This window comes from Vipera ursinii (genome assembly GCF_947247035.1).
Source record: "Vipera ursinii genome assembly, chromosome: 2".
Lineage (NCBI taxonomy): Eukaryota > Metazoa > Chordata > Lepidosauria > Squamata > Viperidae > Vipera > Vipera ursinii.
In genome coordinates this window covers 192,177,751-192,195,910 of record NC_139513.1, presented here as the reverse complement: position 1 = coordinate 192,195,910, position 18,160 = coordinate 192,177,751, and the positions used below count along the sequence as shown (strand labels likewise).

At 38.9% G+C, this 18,160-nt stretch overlaps 1 protein-coding gene across 2 annotated transcripts in view; it reads right to left on the bottom strand.

The window, feature by feature from the left end:
- Positions 1-1,566: 1,566 nt before the first annotated feature.
- Positions 1,567-18,160, bottom strand: part of CHD4 (chromodomain helicase DNA binding protein 4) — a 36,520-nt gene continuing 19,926 nt past the window's right edge. Inside the window, exons 33-40 of one of the 2 annotated variants that reach the window (XM_083351893.1) lie at positions 17,325-17,448; positions 17,071-17,148; positions 16,807-16,944; positions 16,611-16,719; positions 15,904-16,036; positions 15,005-15,200; positions 2,262-2,434; positions 1,567-1,783 (exon numbers count right to left, since the gene is read on the bottom strand). In XM_083351893.1, coding sequence (XP_083208019.1) covers positions 1,715-1,783; positions 2,262-2,434; positions 15,005-15,200; positions 15,904-16,036; positions 16,611-16,719; positions 16,807-16,944; positions 17,071-17,148; positions 17,325-17,448 — 1,020 coding nt within the window. In that variant the 3' untranslated portion in view covers positions 1,567-1,714. Of the gene's footprint in view, positions 1,784-2,261; positions 2,435-11,624; positions 12,740-15,004; positions 15,201-15,903; positions 16,037-16,610; positions 16,720-16,806; positions 16,945-17,070; positions 17,149-17,324; positions 17,449-18,160 lie in introns of those variants that run through there. The other variant, XM_083351892.1, reaches the window with a different exon arrangement.

Here is an 18,160-nt window from a genome sequence, read left to right as displayed (position 1 = left end):
TATGTATTTGGTATAGTAACGATTAGTTGGTTAAGTCTGTTAAAATGCCACCATTCAATGCAACTATCCCAAATATACTTACAGCCCTAGGACTTTCTGGTGGTAGCCTAAGCAAGCACTAATGAAATCTGATTACATAGCTTTTGATATCAGTTGGACATAACTGAAAGATGTTTGCTGCTCATTTACCTACAATTTCTACGTAGGAAAATACTTGCAGAGAACTATCATGTAGGCCAGAGGTCCCCAACCTTTGGGGCACCAGGGACCAGTTCCACAGACAGGTTTTTCCACGGACAGGAGTGTGTGGTTTTGTGTACTGCCTGCATCCCGTGGATGTGACTTTTGCTTGTTTGTGCGGACCAGTTGCTGGCATGCCACGGCCCGGTGCTGGTCCATGGCCCAGGGTTTGGGGACCCTTGATGTAGGCCCTATCAAAAAACAAATTAAGTGACACATGAAGTAAATGTCTTTTATAAAAATTTCTTAGGATTAAAACATTACCAGGAGCCCCTATGAGACTGCCTTTGTAAGAATCAAGTGGCAGCATCCTCTCAATTTATATCAACCACATTTTTCTGGTTTGCTGAGTATCATTCTGAAAACAAAGCACTTCTCAACACGGAAGCTTGGCAAGGTTTTACTCAGAAAAGCTGCATACTATCTTTTAATTGAAATCTTTTTACAATCCCATGTGAGGTTGTTGGATAAAGTAACGATGGCTGGGTTCATACATTGTGCTAAGCCACGGGTCGGCAACCCGCGGCTCTGGAGCCGCATGTGGCTCTTTCAGCCTTCTGCGGCTCCCAGCCATTTGCAGAGACAGAGAGAGGCACTTGCACTTCCCTTCTCTCTCTCTCTGTGTAACTCACCTGTTCTCCGAGAAGCTAACAAGCTTATTGGGCAGGGCTCCTGCCTTTGCTGCATCTCCACAGCAAAGGCAGCTTGTCCAGAACAGCATGAAGCCAGCTTGCCAGGTGAGCAGAAAATGGTCTGAGGGAGGGGGGGAGAGGGAGGGAGAGAACTCATGCACAGCAGCCTCTATTTCTTTTTAATAAAACTGTTCAATCAAGTTCCACCCCTTGTGTGTGCGAGCGTGCATGTGCACACGGGTTTTGCGGCTCCCAGTGTTTTTTCCCCCTCTGGGAAACGGGTCCAAGAGGCTCTTTGAGTATTTAAGATTGCTGACCCCTGTGCTAAGCAATAAAATAATGAATCCAGCCATGATAGTCAGTAACCCAATTCATGGGCCAGCAAATTGCCTGAATCAGCTTGTAAGTGCCTTGTGTGGACTGTGTGAAATTCCAAGATACAAGCCACGATTCGTGATATAAAAGGAACAGATTTAAAGTGTACTGCGCCTATCATTTGTTTAGATAAATTCAGACCAATGTGACAATGTCAGTAGGTGCTGCCTGAATTTGCACATTGCAGCACATTTGATTACAAAATCTTTTAAAATTTACCAATTGGAAAAAATTATCTAGGACAGCCTGGGATCTCCCTATCTGGGCTAAACTGGAAGTGTATGGTTTGCACATGTACACTTTTCTATCAGATCACAAGTCACATTAAATTTTTAATAGAGAAGCTGTTACATCCCCATATATTTTGCCCAAAGCAAATAAAATACAAGGAAACCTTTATTTTTAACTTTATCAAGATTTGTCTTTTTTCCAGCTGTTTCAGAGGACAAGTCCAGTCAGTTTTTGTATTAAAAGGATCTTGATGGAGGTAGCTGTGTCTGTCCTGACGTTTGCTTGCACTCATCTTGGTAAACAAACTGAAAATAAAATTAAAATCAAGGAAGAGTGGGCCAAGGTGATGAGCATTGCAGCCAGGTCTGTGTAACAGATGTGACGCTGCAGCCTCCAGTCACTATATACAGAGTCCATCCAATGTTCCTTTTCACCCAAGTGCAATCTAAGTGCAACTGGCAGCTTATGGAAGATTGCACTTCCTCCTTTCTCCAGTCATATCCTCCATCTGAGAGGACATCATCTGATCAGGAGTGCCAGATGGGGGAAGGGGGATGGGGCTAGAACTGAAACAAGGATATACGTGTCACTGTAGCTGAATCACTGAATTGATGGCACCAGTGAACCAGTCAGTTCACTGTTGCTGAGCCACCTAGAGAGAGAAAGAGAGAGAAAAAGACATTTAGTAAAGTTCACTCTCTGCAAAGCCCATTCCCCAATCTTAGGCAGTCACCATGCCCCTTCCTCCAGAATAGGGTGGAAATGGCAGGGTTTGATCTGTACCTGCTGGTTTGGTGGCGGTGGAGGTTCACTGCTACGATTTGCCAAGCGGCTGAGAATGTTGCGCTCCGACATTTGGAGTCGCACAGCCACTGGAGGAATGCGGGCAATTGTGGCAGGTAGCCGTGTCACATCGGCCTTCATGTCGCTCAACAACTCCTCTAGCTGCTTCAGCACTGGAAGAAGAAAAAAGGAAATTTTGGACTTAACTGTAAAGGTATTTTCCTTAAGGAAAGGAAGGCAGCTCATTTTGGGAAAGATCTCCAGGACCAGAAAGGCAACTTCAACTCTGAACTGGAGGAGGGCACATTCACCCGACTTTCTTAAACACCAATGCTAACAATACACCAGTGTCTAAACCATACCTATAAGCAATGGCTATAGAGAACATGATAGAGATGGAAGGAGTGACTCCAGTCCTAAATAAAAATATCATTGGCATGAGATGCAACATTACTATATACACCTTGGTATAACTGCTCTCCTTTCTTTAGAATAAAAATTCACTGACTTCCGGTTAGGTGTCGCAGGACTTCCGGTTAGGCGTCGTGGTGTGATGGGCGCAGGAATACAGGGCTCTCTCTTCCAGGTTCGATTTCGGGACCCTAAAAAGGGTTGAAATTCGCCCTGGAGAGGTGGCGAAGGAGGGGACCCTCATTGATCGCGGTGGCAGCCCTTCTGCTGGATCTGAGAAAGCCCTCCAAACCAGCAGGGGAAAGACTGGCTACATTAGTGTGGCCAGTCAGAAGCTGCTGATAACTGAAGATAAGCACTAACTAGCAATTTTTGAGCAATGTGGATGGAACTGGGTGAGACTACTCTCCTGGAAAAAAGAATGCCCAAAGTAAATAATCCTCCTTGATGAGGGAAGAAAGGGAAGTTTTTGCCCTGCTCCCTGAGGAAAAGAAAAGCGGCAAATTATTTCCTTTGGGGGAAAATAGAGAAAACTACAAGATCAATTTGGAATTAATACAGATATATAGCTTTGAAATTTGGAGACTAAAAGTACCTTTAAGACTTTTTTTTTTAGAAAAGATATTTGAAAGTCTGTAAAATAGGCTTGGATTTGGAAAGCTGAAAGACAATGTCAATGACATCTATGGCGAATCACGGCACTACAATTTATTATGCTTAAAGGAAACTTGGTTGAATACCAGACTTAGATAAGACTTTTTGTTGTTCCTGGAAAATTTCACTTTTGCAGACTGCAGCTGGGCTACTTATCTGTGTTAGGGACCTTATCTACATACTACATACTACATACTACCTACAAAAACAAAATGGGTGTTTCATACTTAACCTCAAATGATAAAAAACCATCTTTAACACTTGTCTCTGAAGCCCCCAGTATGATATACTGTTAATGAATTTCAGAAATTCTTTCTATGTTGAAATCAATCCAAGAGACTATTGTTTTATTTCATGATGAGACTAAAAATAATGCAAATGAGATAAAAGAACAATTTTCTAACCTAAACTTACTAATCCAGACAATGATTAAAAAAGGAACTAGTAACCCAGAAAACAGAAGGAAAATTAGAAGAAACGGATCCAAAGATGGAGGACCTAAGGGAAGGAATTTATAGAGAGATTCAGACAAATAAAAAATTAGAAGATGAAATGATAACACCGGAAATGGAAAAGATATCTTACTTGTCAAGATCTCAGAACACATTTGAGGATAAGGTAGAAGAGCTGATTGAATGGATGATAAAGCTGTTAGGAGAAATGCTGAATATTGACAAACAAAAAATGAGAAGGGTGGAGGCTGTTTAATGAAAATAAATGGGTTGAGCATTCTTCCAAAATTACTTCAATCAAATTTTCTTCCTCATTCCAAACAATATATACAAAAAGAGAGGAAGAATTACTTGATGATTCAAATGCACTGACTTGAAAAGTTATTCGGCAAAGGAAGAAAGCTAGAGTAAGACTGAAGAAAATAGAGATTTTGATCTATTAGATGGGATATATATTTGACGTTTGAATATGGTTAAGAAAATAGGTAACATTTAGAAATAAAAGTATTGACCTCCGGCTTGCCATCACAACGCTGCGGACGAGCTCTGTCTTTCGCGTCCAAATTCATTCCGCTGGGGGACCCTGGAAAGGGTCGAAAGTCACCCTGTAGGGCGATGAGCAAGGAGGAGACTCCCCATTTGATTGCGGGAGGTGGCGGACCTTCCGTTTGATCTGGGGAAGCTCTCCAAACTGGCAGGGGAAAGATTGGCCATTCCAATATGGCTGGTCACTAAGCTGCTGACAGCTGAAGTCAAAAACACCACCAAGCAACTTTAAAGCAATGCGGATGAAACTGGGTGAGATTGTTTCCTGTAAAAGCTGCCCAAAGTATTTTTCCCCCTGTGAGGAGAGAGGGAAGGGAATTTTTACCCCACCCTCTAAGAAAAACAGCGACTAACTACCCAGGGGAAACAGAGCAACTATAAAAACAATTTTAATCTAGAGTATATTCTTTTGAAACTTGGGGACTAAAAGTGTTCCTTTTCTCATTGGAGACGTTTGTTTTTTATTTATTTTTTTAAAAAAGACTTGAAAAACCACCATATAAATTTTGAACTGAAAAAGCTTAAAATGGTGTCGGTGACATCTTGTGGCGAAGTATGGTATTACAATTTGTTATAAGAGACTTGGCTTGAAGCCCAGACTTTGGATAAAATTTCTTTGACCTTGACAGTTACCTCCTTTGAAAAATCCAGCTGCAAAAGGGATTTCTGGGCAGCATATCTGGCCTGCTTGAACTATGAACTATAAACTTTTACCAACCTCCAGAGCTCTACTTGGGGAATCGCTTTCCTATTTCTTTACATGAGACACATATTATATGAGCTGATGAAACACCTTGAATTATAAACTCTTACTTGATAAACAATTTCTAATATAAAGACCACCTATAAAATTTGAAATAGATGTCCCATACCCAGCTACAAAAGACAAAAAACTATTTTTAATGTTTGATTCTAAAGTCTTCAACTTAACATACTATGAAGAGAATATGGATGAAGATCAGGAAAAAATCCATTCCATGTTGAAATCAATACACAAAACCATCCTTTCAGCTTGTGACAAAATAAAAAGCAACATAAAGGAACAAGGTGCCAGCTTAAATATACAAACCCAGATCTTGACTACAACCAAAGAACTAATAATCCAGAAAATAAAAGGAAAATTGGAACAACTAAACACTAAGACAGAGGACCCGATTGACCAACAGATCCAGCCAATGGAAAAAAAAAACAGAAAAGGAAGTGACAACATTGAAACTGGAAAAGACTTTTTACAAAAATCAGAAGAAATTTGAGGAAAAGGAAGAAGAATAGACTGAATGGAAGAAAAACCTAACAGGACAATTGTGGGAAATTGGAGTAATAGGAAGCTATTTAATGAAAACAAATGGGCTTGTTCTTAAAAAAAAAACCTTCGACCAAATGGTCTTTCTTATTCCAAACAATATATATATAATAATAGAGGGAGAGCTATTTGATAATTCAAAGGAACTGACATGGAAGGTCAGCTGGCAAAGGAAGAAAGCCAGAGTAAGGTTGAAGAAAATAATGGCTTTGATTTATTACAGGGGATATATTACTAACTAGAGGGTTGAATATGGTGGAAAATAGATAACTTTTAAAAAATAGAATAACATTATAATTGAATAGGTAAGATGTGTAACTATAAGACTTTGGTGAGAAAAGGGAAAAAGGGAGAAGTTGAGATAAGGGAAACTTCTGGTCACCTAACATAAAATATTTGGAAATTATAAATAACAGGGTTTTTTTTGTTTTGTTTTTTTGGATATTGATGGGAAATTAAAGCTTGGGGAAAAAAGCAATAACAGGACTGATTGTATTTAAGGATTGCATGCAAATGTAATTAAGATATGTATAAGCTAAATTATTGATAATTGTAACAAAGATATTTTTATTTAGTTGATAATAAGAACTGTACTAGCCCAATATGAGATAGTAGATATTAAGGGAAAAAAATATCTGATGTTGTAACATGAGATTTATACTAAAGACTTATGTACGCTATTGAACTATTGATTAACCCAGTCACCATGTTGCTTTTTAAATACTCAATTGTAAAATGAGAAAATTAATAAAATATTACATACAAAAAAGAAATAAAAGTATTATTATAATTAGAAGGATAGGATTTGTAACTGGATTATACTTTGTTATGAGATGGGAAATATGAAAATTCTAAAAGGGTTTCAATAAGGGAAGCTTTTGGTTACCCAAATATAATTTATTATGAGAAAATTATAAGCAACAGATATTTTGAACATCAATGGGAAATTATTTTTTTTAAAAAAGGGTTAAAACAGGATATTGATTGAGCAAATGGATTTTAAGTGCAAATGCAACTGAGATATGTTCTGTCTAGAAAAGATATTATAAACTGACACTATTGATATTATATCAGAAAAATGTGATGAAGATGTCTATATTTAATTATATATGTATTAACATAACAAGAACTGTATTTGCCCAGTGTGGAAAAATGCATACTACCGGAAGAAGAGAAGACCAAGGAAGCACTGGATGGTGTAGTATTGGAACTAGATTGAGAAAGTTAATATGTACCACTGAATTATGGACCCAGACAACACGTTGTTGATTAAGTACTGATTGTTAATTAGAAAATTAATAAAATATGTATATATATAAAAAATTCATGTGAAGGGTACAGGAGAGTTAACACTAGACCAGGTCTCCAACCCTTATCGTTTGGCAGACCGGAGGGAGAGGGATGTATTTCACGTACGGGCATGTGCGCACACACAGATATGGCTGCGAGCACCCGTGAGACAAACGTGACACTTGCTAGCAGCGCCCCATTGTTGGTTCACGGTGCCCCATTTTCACCGTGCAGTGTCATTTTCGCCAGTGTCTTGTTTTCGCCACATGCAGCGCCCCATTTGCATAGCAGTGTCACTAGCACAAGTGGGTGTGAGTGTGCGCATTGGCCAGTCTGTCCTGTGGCCCACTAGCCAGCAGGCCATGGCCCAGTAGTTGGCCGTGGCCTGCAGGTTGGCGACCCCTGACTAGACTTTTAAAACGTGATGCACACTGGAAGCAGGTAGGCATTTCCAAAAGCTTTTACAGCCAATAGTTGCACTAGCCATATCTGTACAATTCAAGTAAATTGAGCAAACAAAATGTTATGGTATCCTTACCCCAAAGGCAAGGGTGTTTGGAGGGGTAATGTGATTTTAAGAAAGCTGCATGCAATTTATCTGTGAACAGTTGCTTGAAAACTGTCTTTTTCAATATTACTGCCAAGCTCCCATGTAATCAATATTTTTGTATCCATGAAGATGGGTCAGCAAATTGCTAAATAATGCAGTTAATCTCAGAATGAATTAATGAATATTTTGTCCTTCTACAAAGGGACAAAAACTGACACTGCACCAAAATAAACATTAGAAATAACTTTTGAAGACCAAACTTTCAAAGAAACTTAATTCTATCAAGATACATATGGCTACAATACAATAATCTCTTTCATCTAAGGCTCAACTGGGCCAAACATCTCTAAATTCTATATGAATTGTTCCTGATCCTTAACATATTTGATGAAGTCCCTGGAGCCACTGAAACCAGCCTTGTTTTGCTCATCTTGCACTGCCATTGCTTATTGCACATCTTACAATTCAGATAAAGCACTTAGCCAAGAAGAAAGACTTGTAATATCATATATATGATATATGGAATTATTTTCAGAAGCTTGGCTGAGCACAGGAACAGGAACAGTATTAAAAATAAGTTGCTAATATGCTTCCAGTTGTTTGTCTATTGGTGGGGAAACCTGATTTATAGACATTAACCTCTAGGTTGAGGAAAAAAAACCAGATGGCACAAGCAGGTAATTAGAAATAGTAATAACATCTTTGGCAATTATCACTTAGCTGAACCAGTAAGCAGAGTATCTCTGCTCCTACAAGTGAAAAAATGAACATTTGATGACAGGCCTGGACAGATATTGGTCCATACTGATAATAGTGGTTTATAAATGTAGAATACAGCAATTTATACTTGTAAATAGGAAGTTTTCAAAGAGATTGAGAAAAAAGAAAGCTAGAGTGCCTGGAAGCCTGGCACTCTGACAAATCAGCCATCAACAGGCACATACACATAAACAACATCAATATACCAAGAGAGACAACCAACAAACCAAAAGGGGAACAAAAAGACCAAAACACCTCACCAGCAATCAACACCCAGATGAGCAGAGATTAAGACCAAGGTTAACATTAGACTAACAATCAAGTATATAAAACCCCCACTCCCTTCCAGTACTGATGTTATTAGTCTGAGTACTGTAATGAAAGGTCTGCAAGAAAACAAGCTCAGACAGCAGTCACCGAGAAAAGAATCATGAAGGTTTCTGTATGCAGAATTTGCTATAAGCAGACTTGCAGACTTTTTATCTAGTGTTTTGTTTCTTTTTAGAATGAAGACAAGTGTGTCCTTTAGCATTGTGAAAAATTCTGTGACTTAACTTCTGAAGAGTGATCCTTTATTTTTTTGTTTGTATTTGTTTCATTTTTAACTAGCAGAATCTTGCAGGAAGCTAGGAAGATACAATAAACTACAATGACACAAGCTACATATTTGTGTGGCAAAAAGTAGGTAAACCTTTGTATTCAGTTACTGGTGCACTCCCATTGGGCAGCAATAGTTGTAACTAAATTTCTCTGATAACTATTGATCAATTCTGCACATAAGCTTGGAAGAAATTTAATTCATTCCTCACTGAAGAAGAGTTTTAACTTAGGGATGTTGGTGAGCTTCGTCACTTCAGATCCTACCATAACATTTCTGTAGGATTAAGGTCAGGACTTTGATTTGGCCATTCCAAAACATTAACTTTCTTCTGCTTTAACAATTCTTTGGTCATATGACAGAATAGAATAGAATCTGGAAGGGACCTTGGAGGTCTTGTAGTCCAGCCCCCTGCTCAAGCAGGAGAACCTATACCATTTCAGACAGGTGATTGTCCAGTCTCTTCTTGAAAGTTTCCAGTGATGAAGCGCCCACGATCTCTGGGGGTAAGCTGGTTCCACTGGTTGGTTGGTTGTCCTTGCTGTCAGGAAGTTTCTCCTTAATTCCATCCAGGTTGCTTCTTTCTTTGATCAGTTTCCAACCATTGTTTCTTGTCCTGCCCTCTGGTTCTTTGGTGAATAATAACGTGATCCTCTCTTCCTTCTGGCAGCACTTCAGATACCGGAAAACTGCTATCATCTCTCCCCCATTTCTTCTTTTCTTTCAACTGGCCAAACCCAACCTCCGCAGCCGTTCTTCGTATGTTTTGGTCTCCAGGCCTTTGATCATCTTGTATGCTTTGGATTGTTATCTTGCTGCAGGATCCATTTTCTTTTAAGTTTCAGTTCAGAAACCCTGATTTTTTATTTTTTTTTGCAGAATTTGTTTCAATTCAGAATTCACAGTTCCAGCAATGATGGCAAGCCATCCTCATCTAGAAGCAACAAAGCAGGCCCAAACCTTGATACTGCTATCACCAAATTTCACAGATGGGATAGGTTTATGCTGGAATGCAGTGCTGGCCTTTTGCCAAACATAACAATTTTCATTCAAGCCCCAAAATTTATATTTTGATTTCATCTATCCACAGAACTTTCTTCCAGTATCCTCTGACTTATTTATGTTGCAAGCTGTAGACAGACAGCAATGTTATTTGGGCAGTTAGTGGCTTTCTCCTTGGTATCTTTGCCATATGCACCACTGTTATTCAGTTCTCCTGATGGTGGTCTCTTGAACACAAATATTTACCAATGCAAGACAGGTCTTTAGTTTTTACATGTTACCTTGGACTTGAGACCTCCTGGAGTACTGCATGCCTTGCTCTTGGTGTGACCTTGGTTGGTTGACCACTCCTGGGAAGGGCAACAATGATGTTTAATTACCTCAAAGTGAGTATGATCTGCCTGTCAGCAGATTTGTGAAGTCCAGGTTCTTTGGAAATAGCTCTGTAACCTTTTCCAGCCTGATGCTGTTTGAAGATCTTCAGAAATCTCCTTTGTTGAGCCCATGCCACACCTCTACATAACTGTGTTAGAAGATCAGACTTTGATAGTGAATTCAGAATTCTGTTCTTTAAATAAGACAGGCCTACATTCATACCTGATTGTCATTCCATGGATTGAAACACCTGATCCTAATTTTCCCTTCAAATGAACTAATATTCCTAAAAGTTCACCTATTTTTGTCACACATAAATGTGTTGCTTTAGATTTATTTTCCTCAAAACTTTAATTGGCTTCTGTTTACCTAATTTTAGAACTTGTGTGAAGAACAGATTACCGTACATTACATTTATGCAGACATTTTGAACATTCAAGAGTTCACAAATTTCCAGAATATTATGAAGCCATCAGATATGGGTCTCTTTAAGTCCATTTCTGATGCTGAATAGTCTTACTAGCCTTCTTAAGAAAGAAAAGCAGCAAGGTTTGGAAAAAGTTTTTTTTTGAATACGGGAGGCACATTCTATCATTTATTACATACTTCTGAAGGTTCCTGAAGAATCTAATCCAAGAAAGAAACATTTATAATTTAGATTTGCTTGCGTTTCTCTACTGTGTTTCTCTATTTTCATCAGATAGCCATTCAAACCATGATGCTTTTTCCCCCTTTCTGAATCACTATAGACCAGTGTGTGTCAAAGAAGTTCTGAATGTGTAGATCTGAAGTATAATTCTCAGAATAGGTTAGCCTTAAAACTGTGTGCTCCATTAGTGTATAAGAAAGCATTCAAAAGAATGATGTTTTCAAGGTAACGGTCATCACAGGACAGTCCAATCTTAAACCATGTCTTCAATAACTTGCAGGAGTTAATTTCCTTTCTTTACAACCTGCACAGGGCCTTATACACAAAATAAAGTGCTTTTATTTTTAGGCAGCGATAATAATATGATCTGTAGCCTCTATGAAAAAAGCAACACTCTCATGCTCTACACTTTCTTTATGCCTGTACTTATAAGGAGGAGGAAGAGAAGGATGAATGGAGAATGAAATTCAAGAAGGTTCTTCCCTGATTTCTGCTAATGTAATATTAGGGGGGAAATAGGCATTTTCACTTCTATGGAAAGAACTTCCAGTTTTTTATTTATTTCATTTACGTAGCTGCCCTCTCACCAGATGATTCTGGAAAGCACACAACAGAATTTCAAGGATGCACTTCTTGTTGCCATTTGACAAAGAAATATTCAAGTTGCCAGAATCCACTCCATAAGATATAGAAAGTTTGCACACCACTGTTAAAATGCCAGGTTTTTGAGGTATAAAAAAAAAATCAGACTAAATCACTTCATAATTTTTTCCACCTTTAATGTAACATGTAAAGCTGTACAATTCAACTGAAAAAAGAAACTGAAATCTTTTAGGGGGGAAAATAACAATAAAAAAACTTGCAATAACACGGTTGCATAAAGATGCACGCCCTTAAACTAATACTTTGTCGAAGGACCTTCTGATTTTATGACAGCAGTCAGTCTTTTGGGGCAGGATCCTATCAGCATGGCACATCTGGCCTTGGGAATCTTTGCCCACTCTTCCTTGCAAAATTGCTCCAAATCTGTCACGACTGTGAGGGCATCTCTTGTACAATAGCCCTCTCCAGGCTACCCCACAGATTTTTATTTGAATTTAGGACTGGGCTCTGATTTTGTCATTCTAAACCTTTGATCTTCCTTTGGCGAAACCATCATTTTGTGGATTTGGAGATATGCTTTGGGTTATTGTTGTACTGAAAAGTGAAATTCCTCTTCATCTTCAGCATTTTAGAAAAGGCCTGAAAGTGGTATTTGAAGCTGTTCATAATTTCCACCACCTTCACTAAAGCCCCAGTTCCAACTGTAGAAAAGCATAATGCTTCACTGTAGGTATGATGTACTTTTGGTGATTCATCATGTCATTTCTTGTGCCAAACACACTTTTTGGAATTATGGCCAAAAAGTTCAAACTTTGGTCTCATCAGACCGTAACGCATTTTCCCATATGCGCTTGACAGACATGATCTACGTTTTTTTGCAAAATGTAACTGGGCTTAGATGTTTTTCTTTGTAAGAAAATGCTTCTGTTCCACCACACTATCCCACAGCCCAGACATATGAAGAATGCGGGAGATTGTTGTCACATGTAACACACAACCAGTTCTTGCCAGAATTTCCTGCAGCTCTTTTAATGTTGCTGTAGGCTTCTTGGCAGCCTCTTGGACCAGATTTTTTCTTGTTTTTTCATCGATTTTGGAGGGACATCCAGTTCTTGGTAATGTCAGTGCTGTGCCGTATTTTCTCCACTTGTTGATGACTGTCTTCACTGTGCTCCATGGTATCTCCAACGCCTTGGAAATTTTCTTGTACCCTTCTCCTGACTGATACCTTCCAACAATGAGATCCCTTTGATGTTTTGTAAGCTCTTTGCAGGCCATGGGTTTTGCTGCAAGAGGCAACTAATAAATGTTAGAAAATTCCAACTAGAACTGAACTTTATATGGGATTGGTCAGAGTCACTTTAATTAACGGCATTTATTTAACATCAGTTTGAATGCGATTGGTCAGTTCTGAACACAGCCACATCCCTACTTATAAGAGGGTGTGAAAACTTAAAAGTGGACATAAAAAGTCTACACACCCGTTAAAATACCAGATTTTTGATATATATTAAAAAATCAGACAAGATAAATCACTTCAGATTTTTTTCTGCCTTTAATATAGCATAAACGCTGTAAAATTCAATTAAAAACAAACTGAAATGTTTAGGGAAAAATAACAAAAAACTAGAACAATGTGGCTGCATAAGTGTTCACACCCTCTTGTAAGTAGGGTTGTGGCTGTGTTCAGAATTAACCAATCACAGGGATGTGTTTTGTGTTCAAAATTAACCAATTTCATTCGAACTGATATTAAATAGTAGTCAGTACAAATGTCCCATCAATTAAATTAAAGTGACTCTGATCGATCCCATATAAAATTCAGCTGTTGCAGTAGGATTTTTGGATATTCACTCAGTTGTCTCTTACAGCAAAAGCCATGGCCTGTAAAGAGCTTACAAAGCATCAAAGGGATCAGTCAGGAGACGGGTATAAACAAATTTCCAAGGCATTCGCTATACCATGGAACAGTGAAGACAGTCATCAACAAGTGAAGAAAATATGGCACAACAGTGACGTTACTAAAAAAATCCCTCCAAAATTGATGAAAAAAAAAATAAGGAAACTGGTCCGAGAGGCTGCCAAGAAGCCACAGCAACATTAAAGGAGATGCAGGAATTCCTGTCAAGTACTGGTTATGTACTACATGTGACAACAATCTCCTCCTGTATTCTTTGTATGTCTGGGCTGTGGGGAAGGATGGCAAGATGGAAGCCTTTTCTTACAAAGAAAAACATTTAAGCCTGGCTACGTTTTGCAAAACTCTACATCATATCTGACGAATCCATGTGAAGAAACGTGTTAGGGTCTGATGAGACCAAAGTTGAACTTTCGGGCCATTAATTCCTAAAATAATTTTGGTGCAAAAATAATACTGTGCATCATTGAAAATACATTGAAAATAGTAACAGTGAAGCATGATGGTGGCTTCAGCTACAACTGGGGCTTTAGTCAAGGTGGAGGAAATTATGAACAGTTCCAAGCATCAGTCAATTTTAGCATAAAAACTTCAGACCTCTGCTAAAATACTGATTCTTCAAATCAACAAAATATTGGCTTCACTAGAAGAAGACTAAAGTTTTGGAATAGCCCAATCAGAGCCCAGGCCTGAATCCAATTGAAAATCTGTGGGGTGACCTGAAGAGATTGCAATTTGACAGATTTGGAGCACTTTTGCAAGGATGAGTAGGCAAAGATTCCCAAGGCAAGCTGTGTCATGCTGATAGGCTGGCTACTCCAAAAGACTGGATGCTGTCGTAAAATCAAAAGGTGCTTCAACAAAGTATTAGTTTAAGGGTGTGCATCTTTATGCAACCATGTTGTTTTAAGTTTTTTATTGTTATTTTTCCCCCTAAAAGATTTCAGTTTCTTTTTAAATTGAATTGTACAGCTTATATGTTATATTTAAGGTGAAAAAATTCTGAAGTGATTCTAATTTTTTAATATTTCAGAACACTGGCATTTTAACAGGATATATAGATTGTCTATATCCACTGTAAGTTGGGACTTTCTCCTTTACCCATTAGCTTCTGGATGTATGGTGGTTGTTTTTTTTAAAAGACCAATGAATTATCAGTACTAAAAACCTTCTTGGAAATGTAGCCAGGACTTACTTTATGGCAACTATTTCCTAATTAGAAATGCCACCAAATTTAAAATATTGAGAAAATTACCCTATGCAGGAAACAAACTCTTGGGCCATATCTACTGGAGAGAAAATGCTCCCCTAGAGATACAAATACTACAGTAATTTTGCACAAACCTGGAATCCATCTCATCTGGTCTATTTTCAGGAACAAAGCTTTATTCTGTTTTGTATTTGTAAAACCACCAGTTACTTGGGGAGCTCTCCTCATTTCAAAAATTGATTTGTTTTCCTGAAATGAAACAGGGGCTTTCCCAAAGTTCTAGCTGCTCTCCTTCCCTTGAGAAAAAGGATACATATTCAGCGGTGCACGGAACAGTGTGTGTCAAGGGAGCATGAGGGGAGGGGGCCGGTGGCACGCAATTCAACCCCTATTCTCATTAAACAGTGTCTCACCACTCCTCACCTTTGTGAAGCACTGCATTGGCTGGTTTATTCCCAGCCATAGATTCCTTGGATAGGTGCTGATGGCTCTCAGCTAGGCACTCCACTTCAGCAAAACGGGTATTAAGAGCCATAGAGGGATGAGATGGATCTTCCGACATGTTTAGATATGCAGCTCTCCGCAGTTGCTCTTCAATCACTAGGGCTTGTTCCAGCAGCTGTTAAAAGCAATTTTGGTCCTCATTTTTTTAGTACAGGATCCATACTGCTTATAATTCCTATATGTTACATTCAGTTTATAATGTCTTGTAAGACCTATGTACTGTTCTAAGAGAATATTCAAAATTCTCTAACAAAATACCACAAAATTTTAATTGTAAGGCCATTTGGCACAAATGAATAGCTAATTCTTTGTCCTGCTGCCCCAGTGACCCGATCAGAATCTTAAACCTAACCACTAAAATAAAAGTAATAAATACATATATACAACTCAATATTAATATAAAATATTGCAAAAGAATCCTTCCGATGACTACTTGACAATATTTTAAGAGTATTGTTTAAAAATCATGAAGCTCTTTATGAGCTGAATTAATGTGCTATTAGGCTTTACCATACATATCTGAGACATTCTTTTTATATTAAAAAAAACTGCATGTAAAATCAGAGAAATTTCCCTCAGCTTTTATATGGCAACTTTTAAGGGGCAAAAAGGATGCCTTAAATCAAGTAAGGAGGCATTCATTTTGCCTTTAAAGCTCATCCTTACCCTTCAAACAAAAAAGGAAACGATGCTTTCAACTCATTCACCCATCTATTCTGTTCTTAATCCCCCACCAAAAAAAAAAGCTAACTTGTTTTTGAAGAAAAATCTAATCTGCTCATTGGCCAGATTTACAAAGAAGAAGAAGAAATGCTCACCTTAAACCTCCTGGCCAAGAATTTGTTCTTTATTTCTAGAAAGTTACCCCTGTTCATTTCACCCTTGAAAGGCTCATTGAGGATGGCGTAACGGGAATCGTTCTGGATATCTTGCCATCGAGCATAACCATGACTGTAATTGGAGAAGCTCAGGAAAAAAATAACTTGGAAAATGCGGTAAATCAGCGACAATTAGAGTTTATTTGAATTAGTGAGTAGTGAGATTCAAGCTCAAGCCCTAGGATGCCAATTTATTCACAGGGAAGACTTTCAGGTAAATCTTTCTTTGAATAGACTCCGCCAGGCTTCGTCATCTTACTACTTCACCTGCCAAGGCACCACTGCTGAAAAACCTGGTACAGCAGACTCTCCCTGCAAATGGAGATCTATTTGACCCCAATAAGTAGTGGGATATGCTGGGCCACAGGGCAGAGTAAAACTCCAAAAATTGATGAGAACAGCAGTAAATGTAGAAAGAAGTAAAACAGGAAATCTGAAAACCCACCAGAAGCGAACAAGCATTTCTATTATTAAAGAGAGCATCTAAATGTAATACAAATGTGTTGACTGCCGTGTGCAGAATCTATTCTTGTTAGAGATATGCATGCAAATACCAGACCTGTTTTAAACCCAAAAAATCATACTGTTTTTCCTTAACTAAGTCAAATTCTCAATCAAATCTATCACGGCTTCTAGAAGGAGGATACTTTATAATTCCTGCCAAGAGCCAATAGTCATGGCGCCGGTGCCAGATCTCGTATGTCTTCTTGGTAACAGTAGCTGCTCGCTCTTCATTTTGCCACAAGGAATGCAACTCTGCAAGGAAGCAAAAAGGCAAAGTGTTTACAACTGAACAGAAAAAAGCTCCCAGAAAAACAATCTATTCTCAATGTCAGTTAGTACCAGTGAAACCACCATCTGCAATGTTGAACATGAACCGTTGTTTTATGGCTTTCTTGTGCCGATCGTCAGCAGGATCTTTAAGTGTTTCCCCATTTTGCAGCATTACTATATCTTTCTTCTCATCTTCCTTTTTCTCTTCTGAAAAGATAATTGGACCATAATTACCAATGACTCCACCTTAATATCCCAAACATACCCTAGTCTCTGCCTTAAAAAAACCTATTTTATTGGGTGGATTAAATGTACAATACATAGCACTCTTGCCTTTCTCATCAAGATTAATGGTGGGAGGTTCAGCAGGTGGCTCCGCAGGTGTCTTTTCTTCCACTTTCTCTGTGTCAACTAGAGGGGAAAACATCTGTATAAATAGGTGTCTTGGGTGCTTCTCCCAAAACTGTAGTCTCAATCCAGGTTATCCCCCTTAGCATTAAGAGCTTCAATTTACACCAAGAACTCCCATGCCTTACAGTTTCATTCACCTGTGGAATATGACACATACTCAGGAACTACGGCCATACCTTTGTTTTCTGTTTCCATGGGCTCCTCTTTCACTTCCATGTCATCTGGTTTCTTCTCTTCAACTTCTACTGTATTTACAGGAGATTTTACCTCTTGTGAGCTGGTCTCTGTTGAAGGCGGAGCCTGCGATACGGGAGAAGAGTAAGCAGACTCTTTAGTCAATAAAGACTGTAAGTAAAACCCAGACCCATTAACAAATTTCACAGCACGTCTAGTAACAGCGGTTCTCTTTTAATATTTTAAATTATTAGTTGCATACAACAAAGAACACCTGTGGAGTTTGCTCTTCTAATAGGGTTTTGTGAAGCTTTGGATTCAAAGCCAAAAATGACTTCTGAGCGTGCGGGGACACTTACAGCAGTTCCCTTCCTAAATCAAACAAGGCCCTGCTATAGCTGCGAAGGATACCTGTGCAATCCTAGGTAAAGATGCAGTTTTTCATCTTCAGAGTGGGAGAGATTATGACCAAACTGAGCAAGTACTTAAAAAGAATTTTTTTTAACAGCAATAGACTATTAGGAGAAAAATTATTTTTTATGATACTAAATCAGACATGTCAAACACAAGGCCCGGATCTGGCCCGTGAAGTGGTTTTATGCGGCCCGCAAAGCCATCCTGGAAACAGTGAGGGAACGGCCCCCACTGCCTTGGCCCTGGCCCAGAGACCCTCCTTCTGCCAGAGACCCTCAGATCTGTCCCACTCCTGCCCAGGTCCCCATAGGCACCCTTGATGCGAACGATGTAGAGCTGGCCACGCCTACCCAGTAGGCCATATGCACTCTAGCCACGCCCACCCAGTAGGCCACGCCCACCCAGGCCATACCCACCCGGCCCC